The sequence below is a fragment of the Drosophila suzukii genome, chromosome 2R, assembly GCF_043229965.1.
Source record: "Drosophila suzukii chromosome 2R, CBGP_Dsuzu_IsoJpt1.0, whole genome shotgun sequence".
NCBI lineage: Eukaryota > Metazoa > Arthropoda > Insecta > Diptera > Drosophilidae > Drosophila > Drosophila suzukii.
The window spans coordinates 9,224,849-9,249,359 of NC_092081.1; the positions used below are offsets into that span (position 1 = coordinate 9,224,849).

The following is a 24,511-nucleotide window of genomic DNA, read 5'->3' on the forward strand; positions in this document are numbered from 1 at the left end:
AAACAATGGAAAACATTGAATATGTCAAGTGGATGGGAATCTAGATGACAGCTGTGAGAACTCTCAGCCGGAGTGACAAGTAAAAGGCGTGGCCTTGGGCCTCGTTTACCGAGCCTTCACCCAGAAGTACCACCCCCCTTCAATTTAATTCCATATATGTAAGAAGATATACGCCTTGCTTCACTGACTTTCAATAAAGTACTGTGTTTTTCTTTTCAGAAAATTTCACAAATCATCGATATTTATTAGAGCTCACTCTAATCGCATCACTCATCCCCGTGCCCAGAGTTATCCCCACTCCCACCCTGTATAGTATTATCCATCCTCAATGAAAATTAATATATATATTATCTCCGAACAGCTGGTCTTTGTTTACCATTTCCTATAGCGAGCGCAGGCGCCGTTTGCCGGCTAGAAAGCTTTCCAGTTCCAGTGCGAAAGTACTTCGAAAACTGGAAGCTGGAAGGGAGGGGAAATTCGAAATGCCGAACACTTTGGCGCCAAATCAACCTCGTCCGTCGGCAATTCACTCGCAGTCGGAAAAAAACAGAGCGCGTGAAAGGATCAAAAGGCGGATCAACTAAACCGGTTTTGTGAAAAATTAACAAACAAATTTTAAAACAAAAAAAAAATTTTGAAAAACTTCATTCCAAATATTTGTTTATCAAAACATACCGGTGTTTATTTACCAACTAAAATGTAAACACACAAGTTCCAAACAATAAAAACTAACAAAGAATTTAAAACGCAAATGTGAGTGCGCCATAAAATGAATGTTCAATTATCACAAAATTTAAAAATCATTTGTATTAATTGACTCGAAAAAGACAAAAGAAATAAAGCCAACATAACGACAACTTTTTTGCTAATTGAAAACTCGCCAAATAATGAAAAATATTCTTTATGTCGACTTATGCAAGCCCAGAAAAAATTACACTTTTTATTTACTCATTGAAAAACCGCGAGAAAATGCAAACAAATATTTTAATTGGCAATATACATAAAAGAATACCTGATAATTAATAACTGTTTGATGTTCAATACCTTCTTTCTGGGAATCAGCATTATTATTATTTATTTAATCAATTTGTCGGCGCATTTAATTGTGCTCCACCCAATTATCAAATATGAACGTAATTGGCTTCTTGTAACTTTTTGTTTCGAATTTTTTCTGGCCAGTGCACAAAGGGTTCATTTCAATGTCAAATTGGTTTAATTTTGACCCTTCAAATTAAATATGAGACACAATTTCAGGAAGGCGAAAGAGTAATGGTGCTGTAATGGGGCTTAAAAAAGAAAGATACTAAAAAAAAAAATAATATTCGGTCAGAAGGGAATACTTCAGATTACAACCAAGTTTTTAAGACATGCTAATACCTATTTTTGGAGGTATTTTTACTTTGTTAATATAAGCTCCATAAAAAGTGGAAGGTCGAATGGAAAGTTTACACATTTATAGGATCATATTTCCTGAATCCTTTTGTTAACGATTGCTTAAAGTGAAATACAACTTTAAGTATACAAAGGGCATTGAGTAATATCAAAGTTTGTGAATGTTAAAGTTTGCTGTTAATTTGACAAAGGTTTCATTTGGTTTTTAAGTAAAAATAATAATCCGAACCCTTTTTGGAATTCACAAGGGTATGCCAATTTAATTAGGTTCATTTCTGTCATCACTTTTGGATGATAAAAGGAATAAAAAGTTATGGGTGTACGTGCCCAACAATTTGTTACTTAATGGAGGCAAACTATTTGTGAACACGGATACCCAAAATGTTCCAACTGGTGCCGAACCACAAATTCCGCCTTTGAATGCCTGGCTGTTAAATGTTCTGTATTTAATTGATCATATGCATAATTTAGGGAGTCTTTGGGGGGGGGTGGATGTTTGATGCCTTCGCTGTTGTTATGGACGTGTATACTTGACCACGCTTTGGACCAAATGGCAATTCAAGCGAACACGAAATATCAATCTGCAGGCGGAAATCCAACCACAATAGGAAATTGATGCCTTCGCCCATCGCCAAACCCACCCAAAAAGCTAAACCGCACTCGGCAGAGGATACATGGATCACAATTCGGTGTGGCTGTTGCTTGTGGAATGCTTAAGTTGAATTTATTGCGAGTTTGTGGCGCCTTCATTGTGGGCACATCAAAGTAACACGCTCCGAACATAAAAGAATAAATTAAACGTAGATGAAAAAATTCTCGAAAAAAAAAAAAACACAGACAATTTGGAAATGGAAAGTGGGACTGTTTTTTAGCTTACACACAATGGCGTCAGCATCCCAATTCCATATCCTATATCCCCAGGAACATCAGCATGAGGTGACATCGCTGCTGGAGGGTTTTTAATAAGTCGAGCCTTGCGGCACGCCATGTGGCATTTTAATATTGCATAAAATTCGAGGCTGGACAGGAAACTGCTTCTGCTGTCCATCTACGGACTTCATTATCTCGAATTACCAAGGCCAAAGTCTAAATTAAATAATAATAATGCTTGCATGACGCTTGTACTTACATAAAGATCCTACCCCAAACAGGGTATTTTCACCCAGCAAATAAATCCCAATTTATGTGCCTTAAATTTGGCCATTAAGCCATCAGACAGTGGAGACAATTTATGATGGCAGTAGCTAGGAGTTAATTAGCCATCCCAGAAGGACTTCAAGTTTTTGGCTAGGTTCGGTGATTGGTTTCCGTCATCGGGACAATGGACATCGAAGGGATTTGTCTCATTAGGCGGCTTCCTGCTGTGTCATTTAACTTTACTGAACTACTGGTGAATTGACAGCAGTGAGTAATCAGTTTTTGGCAGGTTAAATATGGGCATTTATAAATATTAGGAAATGGTTTGACATGTAATTACGTAGGCTTAAAATAATCCCTTTATAATAGCATTGAAACAGAAAAAATCTTAATACACAAATGAAGTTCAACATTTTCTTTAATTAATACTTCTAAGAATTATTGTCCATTCATATATTTATATTTATATTTATGTAGAGAAGAGCTAGAGGGTTTGGTTTTTTGGCTTAAATAAATTTCGGGTTTAAAAACACTTGTTTGTGCTTCGGAAAAAAAGGAGCAGGGCGTAATCCGTTTTAGGGCTGGGAAAAATTGACATTCACAATTATTAGGAAATGGCTTGACAGGTATTTACATAAGTAATCCTAGCTTTGTATAAACCCTTTTTACTAGCACTGAAACAGAAAAAAAAATAATACATAAAGGAAATTCAACATTTTCTTTTATTTATACTCCTAGGAATTATTTTATATTCATATAGCTATATTTGTTTAAGAAAGAATCAGAGGTCTTGGTTTTTTCGGCTTACTGGGTTATAAAAATCCTAACACACAAAGGAAGTTCTACATTTTCTCCATTTATTAATACTCCTTAGAATTATTGCATATTCATATACATACATAGTCATATTTATAAAGAGTTAAATCAGGGGGCTTGGTTTTTTGTCTGCAATATTTCATCCAAAATATTCGGCACACCAGGATTATAAAAACAATTTTTTTCGCTGCGAACCAGATACGTGTAATCATTTTAAAAAGAATTGGTAGCAAAAATATACATGAAATCTTTCTGAGCAATCAAACCCTTTTTTCAACCAATTAAATGTTTTCTATTGGCATTTTTTCCAGTATTTGTGGTTAAAGGTCGACTGCAAAGTAAAGTTTTTTCGATATATTTTGTAGATTTTTAAATATTGGCAGAGTAAGAAATTCAAGTTAAGAACTTCTGACTCAAACTGTAGCAGAAAAATAATAAGCCTTTATTTCGCATTTTCAAATAATACTGAATTAGAATAGAATATGTTTTATAGAACTACATGGAAGAATTTATTTGTATTTCATTACATCCATTGAACAAATCAAAACAAGGGTTTCACATTAAGGTTTCAGTAAGTGCTTTAACTTGTTTTTTGTTATCTCGCCTTCTATTTTGTATCTTAGCTTGTGTGTAATCAATCCTCTTGATGATGCCTTTGAGTGGAATGAAGCGATTTTTCTTTGAATCGCACACTGTTGTTTGAGAAGGATGATATCGAATCAGCCACTATTTTATTTTTGGTATTGGGTCCTCCGAAATGATTTTTAATATAATTTGTCGTACCAAATCATCAACTTTATGCTACAGTGTCACTAATTGCTTCAATTTAAAACTGTTTTCCGTGTGAATTGCGAATGTTTTTCCGGTACCGGTTAAATAAATAACTTGTTTGCTCTTCTGAAAAACACTTAGCATCTTTTTCCATTCCCGCATTTTTGATACGACTGGATGCTTTTCAACAAGGCGCTGAGTGCAAAGTGTAAACAATAAACAATTTTCGAGGTTTTCGCAGATGTCTGTGTACATAAGAGCCCCCACCCACCCTACATATAACAACCAGCCACCCATTAACCACCCCACCCACCAATCCAATACTCCCACTCGGCGTCCCCAAAAACAATACGAGCACATAGTAGTGTATCTCTCGAGATTTCGCCGTGGTTTCCTTTGGGCCTGTCCAACGCGTGGCGCTTTTCCTCGGTATTTTTCTCTCTATAGTCCACTGCTCTTCTCTGACTTTTTGCTTTTTCGGGGAATGCTTTAAGGTTGAAGGTTAATTTATGGATATGTCGAAAGATTTGGCATTGTTGGACCCCACTTTGCTAGCCAATTTACCTGAGGCAAGAATAAATAAAAAAGCATACAAGAAATTAATTTTTTTTCTAAAAGAGATTATTCGAAGACTTAGTACCTTCGGCTTTGCAAGCACATATGTAGAAATTTGTTTATCCTGCAATAAAAAATGAATGGCTACACTAATAACGTTATATTTTTGTCGAAAAAATTGGTCACACTGTTATTATATATATTTATCAGTTATTATTATCAATACTGAACTGCTTTTTTGGGGAATTAATGATATTTTTGAATAGAATTATTCGAAGACCTACTACATTCTGTCCAACAATCAAATTTGAGAAACTCGAAAACGTCATCTGCCCTTATGTTATCTTGCATTAATAATAAGATCGGCCACACTAAAACCATGATTTCTTATAAAAATTGGTCACACTGTTATTATATAAAATTAAATTTGTTGCATTTAAAAAATTATGTCTTTTTGCCCTTTTATCCGATGGAAACCCCCTTTTTGACACAGGTAATTTGACTGCAAGAAATTTGCTTACCATTTTCTTACCCCCCATTTGGTTAATTGATTCCTTGAAATTGATATACCCCTCGACGTACCGTTTGAATATTTAAACATAAAAGTGGTTTGCTTTGGCACCCAATTTCAGAGGAGCAATTTTATTTATTGTCCATTTTAGATGCTCACCTTTTGGCAAAGGGTCTCAGGTGGGGCAACGTTTGAACTTTATAACGCGTTTATTTGTTGTTCTTGCCGTTCTCACTCTATTCAATTGTTTCTGTTTTTTACCAATGAATTTTCGCTGTTTTATTGGTGCGTGCTGGCATTCATTAGCATTGAACGTCTAGCCGTCTGAAGTTTGAATATAAATTGTCTAATGGGGCCAGCGGGCATTGATAATTGTATTTTATGTCCAAAGGATCTCTCCTGCCAAACCGCCCCTCTCAAATGGCCACTTCTATTTTAAGTGGGAGTATTGAAAGTCAAGTATTTGGTTGCCCACATAAAAAGGACATTACCAAATGACCATTACTCAGCAAAAATATGTAATGATAAAGAAAAAAAAAACGGGGACTAAATTGACTACCATTTCTCCTACGTCAATATTCCGGTTTTTCTCCACTGACTGAATTGACTTTTCGGCTTGGAGCATCACTTTATACCACTTCGATTGGTTGGCAGAGCCCTCGAATTAGGGCCAATGCCATTTGTCGTTTTCCATTGCGTATACGCAGTGTGAGCGTTAAAAGTTTTCAAGACCCAAATCACATTGAATGCTTGTCATCGTGGCATTACTCAAAACTTGGCCAAACAAAGAGGTTCACTTGGGTCAGGCCATCCCAGACCAGCTACTTTTCCATAATTCCAACGCCCGAGTTCATAGTTTGCATCACTTCATTTGAGCCAGGCATTTGCTGCCTCTTTTTACGACCCTGTGCGCGATATGTTTCGTGGCATTAAAGACGACGTGACGGAAATTTGAAATTTTAAGCTGAAAGGATACAAACAAGGACAGCAAAGTGAAAATATTTGGGAAAGGGCTTAGACTGGTAAAAGCCGACCTTGTGCGTTCCCTTAAATAAGATGTTTTTCACTTGTAGTTGATAATAATTGTAATTTTCATATTAACCAGATGATTTAAGCGGAATATTATTATTATGTTATGACTCATAACTTATGAGTGCTTTATACATTATAGGGATTTAATGCAAATTACGTAAAGCCACTTAACAAACATGTTTTTTTGTCATTTAAGCTTTCATTTGCAAAGATACATTTGTTATGTAAGAGACTTGTGCTTTTGGAATTTTTACGCATTTTTTTTCTTTTTTAGAAAAGTTAAAAAGTTTGTTCTTTTTGTGTAAAACTTTTCTTGATTCAACTAACTTTTGGATTGAAACAATGGCCGTTCAATTTCACCATTTGTTAAGCGTGTTCCGGCCAACAAGTCGTTTGTCTAGCCACCTAACGAACCTCAAACGGAGCTTGGTTGCCACGTTTCCAGGAAAGATGTGCTTTCGTCGGCTGCCAGGATCCATTTTGTAGAGTCAGTTTGATTTATGTGAGTGTGTAAAGTGCACGTTTCTTCGGGTCCAGGCACCCACTAGACTTTCCACGACTCCTGTTCTAATTGAAAGGAACCATTTTGCAGGATTCAGGGGGAGTTTACAATGAAGATAAATGGCCAGAGTTCATGCACAAATTTGCAAAATTCTAACCGACAATGTAAAGCGTTGGCAAGTGCTTGTTGCGCTTTGTGGCACGAAAAGATTTACAATTATATGAAAGTGCCAGCAACACACTGAATTTGTTGTATAAAAGAAATTCCTATTTTAATAGAAACATTTTTCTACATTGGAAAATATTTTCTTGTATTAAGGATACCTTTTCTAATTGGCTTTAAAAAGTTTGCAATTTGTGTAGCTATTAAAAGTTCATAATTGTTCTGAATTATTCTGTTGAAGTACTTAGTGCTAGAATGTACATATTTTGTATATTTACTACACTCCCATCTAATATAAAAGTGTAGAAAATATTTTTTTTTGGAACGTATGTCCAAGATTTGTTCCAACAATTTCGCTTCAAAAGTCAAACGGTTTCAGCCACAGATAAGCTGCCTGTCGTAATGCGTATTGTTTTTCAATCATCCGTACTTAAGGATTTGCATCTTTTATTCAGCGGTAAAGTATGGTAAAGCTTAGGGAAATGGAAGTAGGACAGGTTAGACAGGATAGATTGATATAAAATGTAAATAGATGGGCACCTACCTTATTGTGTGTTTTCATGACCTCAATTTCCAAACGATTCCATAATGGCGTCGATGCTGAAAGCCATGTTAATCCTTGGTTTTGTTTTTATAGGCGAAAGGTGAGAACAAATTGGTCAGCAGTTCGCATAAGTGCTGACCAAAAGTATATTTTGGTCAGATGTTAAACCAGCCCTTAACCATGTGGCTGTTTATTTTGTTATTTGCTGCCCTAGGAGCTTTTATCTTTAATTACTCTATGAGGGGGTGGTCCATTTCGCTGGGTTTTCATGTTTATAACCCTATGTAACGCCCCAAAAAACCCATTGACAGCTAGTTGTTTGCATCGAGATAAGTAAATATGATATTTGTTAAATTCATGACGACTCTCTACGGCTTTGTTCGACCTTTAATGGAAGGTTGTGTTGCTCCTGCGAACCGGTTTTGAACGTGCATTTACAGAGCTTACAGTTGGCTAAAAACGTGCAGGATAAAATATTGAATTCCATTTCTATAGCTAGAGAGTTTTTATTCGTTATTTCTGGCATGCGTATAGATTGCCTTTTTGAAATCGGTTGACTACACTTTAACTATATTCAAACGTTGCATCGATTTAATCTTTAAAAGCTGCTTACGTCGGAAAAAAAGCTGAAAAAAAGGTTCGCTGTTGATCCGGGACATATAATAATTAAAAGTTTTTTAAATATGCAATCAGATTCCACATGAAATTCTTAGAACTGCGTTAAGACCACCATTACACAACAAAAATTGAATCGCTCAAATGGAACGAGGGTTATTATGACAAGAAAAACCGGACTATTTTTACTTGGTTTAATAATAAACAGTGAAATAATAAATATGATGTCTCAAAACTAGTTTATAAATAAATAAATGTGACGTTTTTATGTATTTATTATAATAAATACTATTTTTTATTAGTTTAACCAATGATTTCTTTGTGTGTGCTATCATAGAGTTAAAATAAAAGAAAACTGACACTGACTGTTGCTAGGAGAAGCCTCATTACTAATGAAACATTTTAAGACTTGCCAGGTTAATTGAAATCCATTAGTTTGATGAACTGAACTGAAAAAAGATGTCCTTTGTAAACTACAAATAATTGCAAGCATTTGTAGGTGTTTTTATTTATAGCCCAAGTCGGCAGAAAGTAGAGGTCAAAGAATAAAGAACTTATTACCTTCGGTCTAATTATACCCTCTGACAAAGTGTTGTCTTGAACTTTGGTCAAAGTCATTGTAAATTAACATAAATTTTATCTTGAACAATTAATTAAAGAAATTCAAGAGCTCTGCCAAAATGGACCATAATGTGTTTCGTGTAAAAGTTGCCACTCGTCGATTTATTATTCCCCAGAACACAAATCGACAAACTTTTTCCCCAGCACGTGCCACGAGATGGTTTAAAATGTGCTGTTGTTTTTTTCAAAAAATACAAATTTTCCCGTCAGTTTGGATTTGGCTCTCATCGCGTGTGGTAGAAAATTCAGCTCTGTCCGAAAGGGCGAAAACTAACTATCTATTGGCGATCTGGCTGGATGATTTTTAAGTGATTGAAATACTGCCCCCGCGCTTTGACAGCCCAAGGGAAATGGGATGCAAAATAAATAAATATGCCTTTTGGCATATCAAGTGATTGCTTGTACAAGTGTGTTAAATAAAAGCAAAAATTGAGAAATATATTTCAGTTTTATTTCAGCCCCAATGGCTGAATGGTCTAGCTATTAGAAATTCCGTTGCCCCCTTACGCTCAACTTAATTCGTAGCGAAAATTTCAACATTTTCGTAGAGCGATTGTAAACAAATTTATAAATATGCTCATCCAATTTAGTTTATTGACGTTTTGCTTGTATTCCGAAGCACACAATCATTTACAGTGGAATTTCTGGCACGATCTATATTTTTGCCTAGCCGAATTTTAATTTTAACAATTTCCATACAAATTGCATGTTCCTTTTGGTAAGTTTAATTGGGCATTTTCCATATGAACAAATTTTAATAACCTTTCAACAAATGTTAAAATTCTTAATTGGCATTTCAAAAATATCAAATATGTTGACTGCATCGGGAATGTGAAATATGTCTATTGCATTCCGAGTAACTCTTCAAATAAATATTTTCATGAGTAAAGAAATGTGGATATAATGGCTTAAAATATGAAATAAAAGGGGAATTTAAAGTACTGAAAAAGCCACAATTGAAAAAATAATATTCCAAGCCCACTTGTGTGTTCATCAGAATATTTTGCACTAAAGAAGTATTTTGTACAAGGATCAGGGAAAAACTCATGAAAAATCCGTTGGTTTTGGGGTTTGTTTTCATTTTTTTCTCGACAAAATTGAAAAGTTATGTATTCACCTGGCTCTTTTAAGCTTACCACATAGGTGGGATATACCGAAAGAAAGTGGATAGTGATACTAAGGCCACTGGCTGAAATGTGGTTGAACATGTTGGCTTTGCAAAAGACTTGCTACTATTATTTTTTTTAGAGACCTACCGTTTCAGATTCTAAAGGTGACTTGGCGAAATCCCCATTAAGCCACAGAAAAGCGCACGAAGTGAACACTTGAACATAATGAAATGAAACAAAATTAACATCGCAAAGCGTTAAGTGCCGTCGAACTTCGTGATGATGATATAGGGGTGATGGTGATGGTGGCTTGCAAACAGAAATGTTGCCAACTTTTACGGTGCCAAGGACCTCGGGATGCCTTTGCATCGTTTGCATAATTTTCCACAGAGAACTGACAAAGTGGGTTATGCGTTTTGTTGATTTTCCCGGGATGCGTCCTGGGTTGGGCGATAGCAAGAAAAGCCTGGCCCGAAGGCAAAGCGCAGCTGCTCTTGATATTTGACTGGCTTCTTGGCAACGTGATTATTAAACCAATTTAATCAACTAACTGTTATGATGTTCCCCCAGGCTTTGCCAACTTGGCAGACAAAATATAAACACAAAGGTCGTTATCTTTTCTGATTTAATTATGCCTAATTAGCCTATGCAGGGGTAATCGTCTTTGCTTTTAATAATTTTCAAAAGACAATGCTGCATCGACGATTAAGTCCAGCTGTCCTTTAAAGAGTAATTTCTTATTGGCACGCCGCATTGGCTAAATCCAAAGGCATTCAAGTTTTCATTTTTACCCCGTTCAGGGTATTATTTTGCACAAATTAAGGCGCAATAAAATACGAGGACTAGATGAGTAAGCGAAATCCCCGCCATATTTCAAGGATGAGGGCTTCAACCATCGCCCAGCACGCAATTGTTAATCCATCGAGTTGGCCTTTCTTTAGAACCTTGTTATTTATGGCGTCTCGTTGAAAGCACCTTTAATTTGATCATGACTTTACATTATCCAAGATGTTTTTTGACGGATTGCATGCAAAGTAATCGGTTATGCCATCAAACAGATTGTGAGTTCAAAAATAAAAAATATATGTTACACAAACAACACAATGCGTAGATTATATTCAGGCTTCGGCAAACAGTAAAAAATGAAGTGTTGCTGAAGTTACAACATATTTTTCGAACATAAACAGATCCTAACGCAAAGAACAGGATATTGTAAAAATGACTAATAGCATCACAACTGAATGTTTGAAAAAAGTTTGTAAGCACTTACTCCACATCCGAATGTATACTTTGCCCTTTATAACTATTGACATTGGTCCTAAAATTAAAATAATGTACACTTCGAATAAAAAGAAATCGCTTATTTTTCGATTCAAACCAACAATAGAAAGTTCTTGAAAAATAAAAAATTATTCTTTGCTCTTAGCATGCAAATTTTGGGCATATTTGGTTGCCGACGGCACTTTGTAAGTATAGATTTTCCACACCAAACATTTTCCTTGTAGATTTTTCCATAAAGATTAAAAACTAACAAAAGAATTCGTATGTTTATGTGGAATGCGACTATTTGAAACTATTTTTTTAAGGCAGTAAATATAATTCGATTTTATATAACATAGTAAATGCGCAATAAAGTCGCTCAATAAACTTAGACCAATAAACTTTAATTAGCAAATGCATAGAAATTGAAAGCACCCATAAAAAGGATTCAACTCACTACTAAATTTATTGAATAGATGGGATGAGCAGCGTTGGCGCGAAATTCTACCACAAAGATGCTTAAGTTGGCCATAAGTAAAAGGCGATTGCGGGCAAGACCAAGGAGCTTATATAATCAAACATAAATCTGAATTCAGCGGAACCATAACTTGGCTGTCATTTGCCAGAAACAAAAAGCGTCAAGTCCCGAGGGTCGACCCAGTTATGGGCGTATCTGATTTATCTGATTTATTTTTCACCGAGCGAGCGAACTGCGTTCGCCAGCGATTGCGTTGTATAACAAATGCTTTCGGTTTCAATGGTTAACTACACAGATTTCTGAAAAATATCGGATCTCAGGTTACGCAAGTAACCCTAGCCGCTTTTGAATGACCTGCAAAGCTATTTTCCTGATTGCCGTCAAATAGATTATGCAAAGTGTACGCTGAATGGACGCTCCTTGTGGACATTTTCCGTTAAATCGAATGGACACTCCCTGACGCATTTTTCCAGATATATGAACGCTTTCAATACATATATATATACCTTTATGATTAATTGGTGTCCAGCTAGGACGAACATGCTCTTTGACAGGTGTCGCCAGGATGTCGGATCCCGCTGTTTTAGCGACTCGCCATAAAAATAAAAGGGGAGCTGCCTTTGATTTATGATGGACTATTTCGTGGCTGAGATAAAAAAAAAACAATATAAAGGACACAGAAATGGGAAAAAATTCAATAATAAATCCCCTTTTTCGTTGGCAGTATCTGTGAGTTTTCCTGATGCCTTAAAAGGTCTCGAAATTGCAGCTACAAATTTAATTTCTCCCTATGTTTAATGTTCTCATGCCTAAAGCTTTTTTCTGTAAGAGATACAAATTATGCAAAAGCTTGTAATATTTATTCTTTTGCCCTCTACCTTCATTTCAACAGCAAGTCATGCACAATGAAAATGAATTCAAACTGACACTCAGAAATGTGCCTGTCAGAAATAATAAAAGAAATTTCATATGCATGGAGATATTAACAAATTAAAAAAAAATATTTGCTTACGTTGGCAGCAGAGAAAGTACAATTTGAAATATGATAAGCACTCTACACAAAGAATTTTCAAATTGCTACTTAATGGAATGTAATTAAAAATATGTTTAGTATTTATGCAGAAAGGATAAAGTTTTTTGCACTTTAATGAAAGTTGACATTTTTGCAAGACTTCAAACTTTGCTCAAAGTAATTTTATCTTCCCATACATGAATAATAAATTACTTTGAGAAAATAAATTTGCAAATATTACAAGGAGGACTTTAAAAGTTAAGCTGACAGGCAAGTCATACAACTTTGGGGAACTGTACTGACATATGTATGGAATTCAATAAAAATTCACTTACAGTTTCTTGACCCAGGCGGCAGTTGTCGATTGTTGGATTTCCAACTGAGTTGAGAGGACCTTTGGATTATGCTAATAATATCGGTTTGGCATTTTTAGATGGGTTCAGCTCGGTTCAGCTTTGATTCAGCTTGGTTTCAGCTTTGTTTCCATCTCTGGACATGTTCTCCTTGGTGTAATTGCAATGATTGTTATTTGATTTTCCCTTTATTAGCCAGTCCTTTACGGTCGTTGAGCTATGGAACAAAGGACCTAATGTCGAGCAGGCCGATGTTTCGTTTATGGCTATAAGTTACTGGCCTCCCTGAGCCATCAATTTTGATGGGTAAGCCCACGCAGGCACATTTTGGTTGAGCTGAGGCTCAAATGCCGGAAAAAGTGTCACCCATCATTGAGGTTAACGTTGCGTGTCCATGGTTAAAGCATCTTCGTACTTCTCTCCCTTTTGGGGATCGTTAAAACCCATCAATATACTCGTACGCACATCCCTGTCAATCTGCTTACCTCAAGAGTTTTTGCGACAACTTTTCCATTATCCAAGGCGAACCAAGAGTTTGGGTAAATATGGCTTACCCGATACTCGTAAACCGTATTACCTGCTAATCTCCAAAAAGCATTTACCCTCACATTGGAAATTGTATTATGCGGATATAAAAGGGTTGATCAGACTGCGTTTGATGATGCGTAAGGATTTTGTTTCGCTCCATTCTTTTTTTAGCATACATTTTGGGGCTATTGTTTGCATTTGTTTAACACATCAGTTAATCCATGCATATTTATGTCTATTATTATTCCAGAAATAGATTTTCATTTTTTGATTTGGTGTGAATTTGTGTAAAATCCAAATGATATAAATGATGACATTATGCATTATGTATTTATGTGAACAAAAGGTTTTCGTGCGAAGCAGAATATTGTCCAAATCAATTAATTTCACTTTATTGTTTAAATTTGTTTCCGTGCTAACAATAAAGCTAATGTGTCTGTGTGTACAATAAACCAACAAACCTGTTGGAAAAGCAAACGAAGTCATTGACTGATGACTGGTGGGGTAACTGTCTGATGGTAATTGATATGCCACCATATGGCGGGAATTTGAATAAAAGCACGTGCCCTCCATACTCAGATATGTAGGGGGTGTATTCGTATCTGTTAAAAATGAGGGTGCGCTAATGTATTACAATTATTTTTGGTAGGGATTTGTGGTTGATTTTATCAGGCCATTACTGTGAAAATTGCATAGTTACCCTTGGGAATTAGTTAATAAATCAACTAATATCAGATTATAATTAAAAAACTAAGTAGTTAGCCATGTTGTAAAAGTCCTAATGTATTAAAAATATTTTTGGTTGGGACTTGCGGTTGATTTTATAAAGCTTTTAAAATGTAAATGGCATAGTTACCCTTGGATATTAAATTATGTGTCAACTAATATCACATTTTAATTCAATAATTAAGCCACAGTTGTAACAGTCCTGATTTATTACAATTATTTTTGGTAGGAATTTGTGGTTAATTTAGCAATCCATTACTATGCAAATTTAATAGATACCCTTGGATATTACTTTATATATCAACTATTATAAAACTAAGTAGTTAGCTTTCGTTGTAACAGCCCAGTGGGTATTTGATATCTTTTATTTCCTTAAAATCCCCTAGTAAGACTATTTATAATGGGTATTTTATAGTCGATCTATATCCCATAAAGTGGCCTTCACTTACTTTTATGAACTTGACGCCTGAAATGGATATTTATCAGATTTCTAAAAATGTTATGTGTTTGTTTTTCTCCCATTTTTTTAGCAGGTTCTTGTGGCGCCATTTATTTGCATAATTAAAGACGTTCGGTCAGATGGTGGGCGAGATTAGGAGTCGTTCAGATGATGGCAGGTAAGTCACGGTCTATTTATATGGTTTTATACTCGGAATGGGGCAAAGGGGGCCTAATTTGCAATGCAAATCGAACCGTATCGATGTAGTTTGAAAGCGGTTAACATATTTATGCGACTGGCGCATGCGAGAAATCTTTCTCTGTCTACCAATTGATTGGGTTTGGCTTGGTTAAGTTTGTCGCCCAGTTTTCTGCATTCCACTGGGAATTCCTGATCGAGATAAACTTTGTTTTGGCAGCTCAACAGCTGGCCAAGATGCTGGCTCAAAGTCAGTCGTAAAAGCGAGTCGTAAAATCCCATTGCCGGGAACATAAAGAACCAAGGCGACCACGCAAACAAATTAATTGCTAGGGTCTGCCAATAAAATAGCCCAAGCGGAACTAGTAACTATGAACCAATTAAGGAATAATTAGTGCTGCGGTAAACGACGAATGGATAAGACAAGGGACAAACGGGGATCCACATATGTGTAATTAAAAAAGTTTTTCCAAACCAGGAGCATTCCAAACAACTTTGTTTGTCTGGTTTTGATTTAAGCAAACACTTTAGCATCCATTTATTTATGTACGTTTTTCAGCGAATTTTCGTTGTGTAAAACCGTAATTGGATTAAGCTTAAAGATAATTATGATTTTATGGAAAAATTATAACCGAACAAGTTACACGGGAAATCGGATGTAAAAAAGGATTTTACATATAATCCGACATCTGCACACAAAAAAAAAGAAAGTTAAGATCTGGGGCAGAGGCATAATTAAAATTATATTTTTAATTCAATATTTTGGAATTGTGTTATTATTTTTAAACCAAATAATTTTAATTTAATACTTTGGCAAGTACAAGTTAAATACTCATCTTATCGACGTAAAATCGATACTCAATAAGTAACTTTTATACTCTTATTTTTTTCGGTGTAGTTAAATCACAAGTGGTTCTCATATGTCGGAAGTAAGTGGTTTGGTTGTGTAGATTAAAAACTTCCCAGTCTTTAAATCCTTTAAAAATAATGTCAGCTTGCTCTCTGCATTTCAACTTTTTGTGTGTTACTTAATTTAGTAAGCGTTAAAAGTGGTCAATATAAAGATAAATATTTACAAAGTAGCATTCATGGTTTTAGGTGTAAATTGATTATATTAGAAGTTTAAAACTCTATTTAAAGACCCTCGAAGTAATAAGGATGGTTGGCCCAACAATGCAAAGCTAACTTCACATTTTCACGTTTTAATTGCTGCATAATAATGCGATTATAAAGTCATATGTTAAAAATTAAAAACAAAACATCATATATATTTGGAAAAAAAAATAATATCAACATGTTTATTGCGGTAAGTGCAACTTTTAATACTCAATTTAATTGTTACCACCGCTTTGTGGCTTCATTAATTGCAAGCGATAATTGCATTTTTTGTAGGACTTCTAGCTAAGTGCGTTTTTGTGTTTTGGCGTAATGTTAATGAAATTAATTTTATAAAAAATTCAAATTTATTAGGAAAACACTCAATTCAAAGGTCAATTAGGTGTTATTCCTAATAATATTAATAATGTAAATATGGTTATTAATTATGTGGAAAGTCCGTCGGCAATACTTACATTTAATTTAATAAATTGGTAAGTATTACCATAATAGCCGCCCAATTTGTTGGACTTTATTAAAGTATCTGTTAGGGATCTGACCTCAAATTTCCGGCTTGACAAAATATTCAGTCCCTCTATGTCACATGTGTGGGCCATAAAACTGAGTACGGAAGCACAAGGGATAAGCACGGTCCATATCCATATCCATATCCATCCATATGAACACGCTTTTACGACCGGGTCGGCAGTTTATTTCACTTGGATGGCTATGGAGTGTTTTTCGCGAGGACAATTTGCATTTCCCCCGGTGCACTTATCTAAAATGCATTTATGACGGGGGCTACGCAAATATGTAATATCGGCGGAGCTTTAACTTTGGCATTGACATTGGCATTGACTTTAAGCCCCCCACTGGATCAATGGCGGTGCCTATCGCTAGATAACAATATTGCATCTCTCAAGTGCCCAAGAACAGTCGCTTTTTTGCATAGAGGGCTAGAGAGCCAAGCAAACACTCGGGCATCTTGTGCATCAAAATGAGATTCCACTGGGGACGATAACTTTGGCGTATGACTTGCTGTAATCCACTTATTATCAAATTGTCCTTGGAGCAAATTGCTGGGAAAAGGCGAATGACCAGAAAACTTCTGCAGCGCGATAAGTCACTGGGCTAAGAAAACTTTACTTGAGCTAAGTTGAACAACTTTAGTTGAGCTCTACATCTGCCACCAAAATGTGGCAAACTTTTCTGCACTTCCTTTTCCGTCCACAAAAAACTCATCACAGCAAATAAGAACTTGGTTTGCGCTTCACAAAATGAATATTAAAACAGAGCATTTAAATAAAATTGGTCTTTTTTGCAAATATTTGCCTTGTGCTTTATTAAGTTGGTTACCACAATGAATTTTTTCTTTATTCAATTGTTTTAGAAACGCCGGAAGGCAAAGAAAAATCTGTTTGAAATATAAACTCAACAAATGTGGATTTGATTATTCTTTTGATTGCATAGATACATATCTGTTTGTAATTCTTGTTTTTTTCATTTAGCGGAGAGTGGGGTAGGGGTAGAAGGAAAAGCCCCTTTGGCTATGACTTTTTCATTCATCATTTTAAAGTTAATTGCAAAGTCTTTTGCAAGTTGTTAAAGTACATTTTTAACTACGCGTTCCCCAGAAGTGGGGTATAAATAGTTAGTAACTGACTTCCGCTGTAAATTATAAACAACTTTTGATTGGATTCTTTGGAGATTAATCTTTTGATCTAAACTTGAGTAAATTTAAAGGGGGTTTTATTTAAAACTTTCTTCATAATACAAAAATGCGAATATAGCTCGGCTTTTCTTCCTCGATTTTTCTATACTATTATTATTACAAATTGAGCGCTGTCAACATCATTTTCGTTCGTCTTAAACAGACTCATCGAACTCAACCACTAGGATGGTGCAACAACCCACAAAAGTCATGTAAAATACTTACATACTCCAAAAAATATTCACTACCAAATATTCATTTCACTATTCACCTTCATCTTTCCTTACCCCTTAGACAGTTTATGAAGTTTTCGGAAAATAACTCAAGAAACAAAAGTCAAGAACACAATGTTGGTAAGAGGTACCTGCACACCAAATATAGCTTCCGAAAATACTTAGTTTAACATAAATCGGCTGTGAACAATGTTTAACAAAGTGCATCAAACAGAGTGAAAATTTGTTATTAAATTTGACATTTACACAAAAGAACTCATAACTTCTTGCAATGATGGCTTTTAAGGCTTAAATTTGTAGTGTTGCCCCCTGATGTCCAAGAACACCTCGCCGTTTTGCCTGTAGGACCACCAACTGTTATTTTGTTTTACGAGCTTGCTCTATAAATGTTAATAATTCAACAAAAACAATGTGAATTGTATTACTAGTTTGAACGTATTAGTTGAGCCAGTACACTATGTTAGCACCGCCTCAATAAAGGAATTTAGTACATTTTTCACTTCTACCAAAAGAAATTCCTTATTCCTTAATTTAGCAGGCGTTTGGTTGGTAATTAAAATAACTATATTCTCGTTTCTCCCACATTTATTCTATAAATGTCTTTGGCACTTTTGTCGAAGTCCAGGTGGCAGAACTGCAATTAGATAGAAATTCACTAAACAATGTTTTATATTTCAACATCGAAATGGTCAACCCAGGCTGCAATTATCACCATGCCTGCCCTGAATGGCATTTTAGTTATGGCTATCAAATTGTGAGCTTAAAATACATTTTCGATTTAAATGTAAACCGAATGAAGACAGCTTGTCATTACGTCAAATGCCGAAGGGGAATTCAAAGATCTTGGTTTTCGTTTAACTTATAATTTGTGTAGAATTTATTTAAGCATTTTGGTAGAGGTAGTCAGGTGCAATGGTAGAGCTTTAGAAGTGGGCCACAAAGGTGTTGGGGTCAATCACTGTGGCCACCTCCCAGGGGTGGACAACCGAGGGTCCTGGAATGCGGTTGTAGGCATCTGAAAGAGCAAGAATGGCAATGGAAGGAGGTCAATCTCGGTGACAGTTCCTTCACAACTATTTCCCCAACTTACCGATTATCTTTTGGATGGCCGTCTGGGCATCCAATAGCCTAGTGGGCGGGGCGGGGGCGGCACTGACAAGGATCAGGCAAATGGCGATGAAGGCAAGAGCTGCGGCAAGGATTTTCGACATTCTGGTGCTTTGGCTTGGTATTCTGGAGGTTGGTTTTGGAGTCTAATTGAATCCGATGCGACCCCAGCTATTTATACTCGACCAGAAACCGGGATGAATGAGAGGCCAGCATCGCGATAAAAAGAGAAGGAACTTGTGGGTTGTGGAGCTCGTTCTAAAGCAGCTGTTTAGAAATTGGATTTCTTGTTTTGATTTCGCTGGCGACAAATTTCTATAGCGATATATAATCCGGGGAATGTCCGCACTCGAAGAGGGAAAACAAGTTTCGCAAAAGAACAAACGATTCGAGGCGGGAATTTTGAACACCTTCAAGGAAAGCATAACAATGCAGAATAATTTCATAAAACAGTTCATGCAAATATATAATCTTTTTGAATATTAATAGTTTGGCTAAAGGTTGCACTTGCTATAAACCTCTTAAGAACTTGGACACTACAGCTTTATTAGACCAGATTACTAATTAAGTCATTTATCTTCGGTTTTTTATTAATTGTTCTAGTTATCATAGGATTATCAACCGAATACTCTGTTAAACTTAAACTATACACATTATATTTTAAGCTTAAATAGTTTTCCCGAAAACATGTTCCACTTTCTATCCCAAAACTGGGTATCTAAAGGTCTGCACCAAAAAGCCCACATAACATCATATAAAATCGTGTGTTCTTCTTGAATATTTTTGCCATAACACAAAAGTTTTGCATATGACAGTTCATTGTACGAATGTGGCTACAAAATCTCTGTTTATGTTTTGCTTCAAGATCCGTTTTTTATTATTTGTTGTTTTTCCAGACGGCTTGGGCATTTCCAACTACCCCAAAAAATACGTCGGCCAGATAAAAGAGGCAAATAGGAGAATCATTTGGTTATTTGTCGCCATTTGCTATCGGTTTTTTTTTGCTGATGCTGATTTATAAACAAACCGGTTGCTTAATTTGCCGCTCGGACGGAAACCAAAAGAAAGTAAAATTTTTTAAGGTTTTTGTTCGTTTCATAAATTATTTCATCTCTGGGAATTCCTTCTTAGCACTGGCGGCAAATTAACAAAACAAAAAAAAAATCGGCAGCAAAATGTATTCTAAATTCTTTGGCACCGTCTGGCGATGTCTATGGAAATTGATTGGAATTTGTATTCAAGCGGAAAGAAGAGAATGTCATTGTGGGTTGTACTTAGTAATCAGTTTAAGACGTGTATCGCGAAAATACGCCGTGTACTGCTAATGGAAACACGTGCCCCATTGACAAGATTGTTAAAAGAGCGTATACGTTCTGATAAATGCGTGTCTGCCCGAAGGATAGAGGATCCCGGATGGAAATGAAGGGCCCTGGCTGACACATGCCAATTGTTCACGGAAATATCGAGGTACTTTCTGGCGGTTGGGTGGCTAATGAGGCACCCGTAAAGCCTCTTATCTCCGCATTTATTGGCCTGTCCGACCCGCAAATAATTTTGATCTATGGCGTCGAACGAGTGCGACTGCGAGTACGAGTTCATATTAATAATAATAATAACACTGAGCCCGCTACTTAGGTCTATTCATAATTTTGTGTATTTGTTGCCTTTTTTTATCTACACTTCTAGTCGTTCAATTTGGGTCCGTGCGCAAATCAGACTCCCATACGGCACCCTCTATTCATGATTATATATTAGCTTTGTGTATTTAAAACCCGAGAAAAGCCAAAGAAAAGAAAACATAGGGCGGGGAAATGGCTAAAAAAGAGCTAAGCGTAAACAAGTTACCCCAGGGCTTTTTAAATTATATGCTGATAAATTAGCGTTTTCCCGCATCAACTTCCTCCTCCCATGGGATATTACGATGCTGGATGCTCAAGAATGATATGTGTGTACACAGGCGCTTTTATATTTTCACAATCTTTTTGTTTGATGAAGGCAAAAACAGCGTATGCGTAATATGCGAAAGGATTATGTCTATGTGACGACACTGAAATGTACACCATCTTCATAATTTGATGAATGTTTCTGTAAATTACGATAACCATTAGCAAACAATGTGAGCTGCGACATTGGCAAAAGTAAAACAGAAAGATAAATTATTATGCGAACTTAATTAAGAGATTCAACTCTGCGTAATTAATTCACCATATCGTCTCTTCCTTTCCCAAGAGGTTGAATCTGTCAGGAAAATGTGTTCTATTTAATTGGTTACAAGTACTTCTCTAGTTGATATTGATTAATGAACTGGTTTGTCAATATTTTCGTTGAATACCCAGTGATGCATTTTAATTGCTTTTGATGTGAGATGTGAGAGACTTGTTTATGGCAGATTCAGACATTAGGTGAATTTTTAAAGCCCACATACACACGTGTCCGATATACGTCTAAAAATTAGATTTATTACTTTCTAAGGAACGTGTCCGTTTTGATGGATCAGAAACTCAGCTGGCAGGTAGAAAAGTTAATTTAGTTGCAAACTTGCAAACGCCAAAAGTTTTCCTTTCAATATTAAGTTGAGCAACTCCCCGGAGGTCCAAATTGTTGGTTATATGTTAATAGCATCTCCCTGGACACGAGCCAGGTAACTTCATAATATTCTGTCGATTCCACGTGGACATTTGGGTACATAAAAATTGGTAAATAAATTAGACAGTTTAATTTCCGGATATCAGCAGGACAAAGTTTTTAAATTCGATTTCCATAACTGTGAAGTTCATGATTCATTTGCAGTATGCGTACAATTTTGAAACATCCGGTTGCCGGGTGGAAAAAATGAGGAGGCAAACTTCTTTCATTACCTTAGGTAAAATGTTGAGTGAGGCCAAAATTTAATTCAGGTATTTATTATGCTTGAACCTTTTAACGCAAAATTGACTTGCGGATAAGAAGTTCTCCTGTTGGTGTTGGACAAATATTGGTAAATGTTTTGTTTTTGGCCTTTGGGCTATTTGGCCAAAACTATGCTATTAATTATGTTCATACTGGCAGCAAAGTAATGAACATGTTTGTTGCATGTTATATGAATACTTGTACAGGTGCATATGGAATCAGATTCAAAATTTAATATTTTCCCTTTCAGTCAGAAGGAAAGTTAAATTTACGTTTATATTACACAATTTATTTTTGTCAGCAGTGATCATCTTTTTATTACTTAACTGAACAGGGGTTGACTTTGGTGACATCTTGTTAAAATTGCTTTTGTTATAATATACCTGGTGCTATTGAGATAACAGAATATGCTGTTTTCTGCCAAAATTATGGAGTTGAGGAAAATATACTTATTTTAAGAAGTGCTTACCCCAAAAGTCTGTCGCACATAAATATAATGTTTTGTTTTTTTTCTGGGCTCATCCAACTGACTTTATAAAAAACCCACTTAATTACCGAAAAATTTGCATGTGTACAAAGGCAGATGAGACACACAATAAGATACCTTGTTAAAGGTTTAAAGTCCTTTTTAAACGATTAGAGTTCTCTTGAGAGTTTTTTAACGCAACCTTTAAGGATTTCCTTTCTTGTTAAGTAAGTCTATATGTATGGTTGTCAAAAGCAGCCACATCATAAGAAAAGTTTTCATTTGTTCATATTTGAAATGGAATTTTTACTGTAACACCAAAATGTAATTTAAATTTAATTAACATTTCGCCTTAAAGTCAATTGTTTCCTGGAAATTTAACGTACTAATGAGATTCTAAAGTACGCAGATGATATCGAGAAGCAAACGTACGGAAATGGGTGCGTAGGTGAGTGTGTAGGTGGGTTAAGGAGTATTCAACTACCTTGATAAGTTCAGGATAATGTGTAGATGTACATACGTACAAGTATACGATGTTCGAGGCTTAAGCCTTCGCCAAGGAACATATGCTGGCTGTTTGTCTTTGGGATGGGACGTTCATGCATAATTAATCACTGTGTGTCGCCGCCGGGAGTTGAATTGTGTCTTCTTGTGTTGTATGTGCCAGTTGACATGGCCGTGCTTTTTTATCACTGCCACCGAAGCCTAGCCGCTATATTTATCTTTTTTGCTTGGGCTACCCGGACTTTTGTCACTGCAATCTCGTGTCATAAACGATTCGGTCCAAACTGCGAGGAACAGGAAAATGCGGAAATGGAAAGGACGAGGAGGTGAAAAGCTCCTGCCGGTAAAACGATGTTAATGTCAAGTAGATCCCAGAGCACGTCTTCCTGCGATAATTGTTGACGTAAATCATGGCGAAGAGCAACAGAAATACGGCCCAGACAGAGACGTATCCACAAAGAGAAATAATTGTATTTTTTGACTTAACAAGTTTAAAAACCAATTACTTTTTTTTACACTGATAAAAAAGGGTATAGTATAAATAAATATATGCACATTGAATTCTAAATGTAGTATTGAACATTTGAACTTAATAGAAAATCCTAAAGTTCAAAACAAAACATAATCAAGTGCTGGATTTACCTTGAAAGGAAAATGTAAATCAAGGTAGAACATTTTAGTTTTGACGTTACTTAAAATATTTTACATCATTAAAAAATTTTAAATTTTAAGTTTAATATAATTGTTAAATTAAATGTTTTCATATTTAAAGTAAATAAACACCGCAATGGATCCAAGGCCAAGCACAAAATACTTAAAAGGAATATGAAATTCTTGAATTTACTATGTTACTTTTATCTGTGTATTAATATTTTTGTCTAAAATATGAGCTCTAAGATCATAACCTATTTTTATGAACAGCTTTCTACTCACTTTTGGAGACTTTGATTAAAAAAATAAATACTAAATCAATTAAAAGTAAAATATTTTTTTACAGTGTCTTAAAGCATGGTAAGTAAAATTCAGAAAATTGGCCCTATTAACGCGGACATTTTTCTTGGTGGCCACCGCCACATAATTGAAATAAATATAAGATTCCATGGAATCCGGGTGAAAATTTTCGAGGTGGCACTTTATTGAAATGTGTTTGTTTATTTGAAGACAAACACAAGCAAATTGGCTGAAGCCCTTGTACTGGGAATTGATTTAAAAGGGAGAACAATGTACATTGAGGTAATACTCCGCATTTGGGGCCTATGGCGCTGTAAAAGCCAGGCTAAGTGCTGCGGAAAAAGGAAAACACAAAGTGTTGAATGGTTGATGGTGAAATGTAAGACGGCATTTCTCAAATTAATGCGCACAGCAGCGGGTGGAAAAATTATGCAAATCACGTAATTTTTATTTCGCCGTGTTGAAAAGTCAAGACGACACGCTTTTTGTTTCAAGCTGATGCTTTTGAGGGGGTAGACGCCTATTATATGCAAAAAGGGCTGTGTTTTTGGGCCCCCTTTTATTGCTTACACGCGCGTAGGTCTGCCGTTAAAAATGCGATTCTGTATCTCATTTTTGCATATTTTAGAGATTTATGATTTATACATTTTTTCCCAGATTTCAAGTTTTTTTATGATCCCTCCTTTTATGCAATTCTATTTCTTTTACTTTTCAAATTACCCGCCCTCCGTGCAACCCTGTGCGCGTTATCGATTGCCAGCGGGCATGCGCACCAGCATCGATAGTCGATGACA

The 24,511-nt window shown here is 35.7% G+C and overlaps 2 protein-coding genes across 5 annotated transcripts in view; one reads left to right on the forward strand and one right to left on the reverse strand.

The window, feature by feature from the left end:
- Positions 1-397: 397 nt before the first annotated feature.
- LOC108010005 (G-protein coupled receptor dmsr-1) overlaps positions 398-24,511 on the forward strand; it is a 36,060-nt gene continuing 11,946 nt past the window's right edge. The window contains exons 1-2 of one of the 4 annotated variants that reach the window (XM_017074793.4): positions 398-753; positions 14,655-14,741. The gene's annotated coding sequence lies outside the window, so the exon portion shown is untranslated. Of the gene's footprint in view, positions 754-8,907; positions 9,066-14,654; positions 14,742-24,511 lie in introns of those variants that run through there. The other 3 variants (XM_017074794.4, XM_017074795.4, XM_070995124.1) reach the window with 3 other exon arrangements.
- On the reverse strand, positions 18,648-19,060 carry LOC108010007 (uncharacterized). The gene is made up of 2 exons (XM_017074797.4): positions 18,891-19,060; positions 18,648-18,815 (listed from the first exon to the last, which is right to left on the reverse strand). Exons 1-2 carry the CDS (start codon positions 19,009-19,011, stop codon positions 18,724-18,726), a joined length of 213 nt encoding a protein of 70 aa, XP_016930286.1. The 5' UTR covers positions 19,012-19,060; the 3' UTR covers positions 18,648-18,723.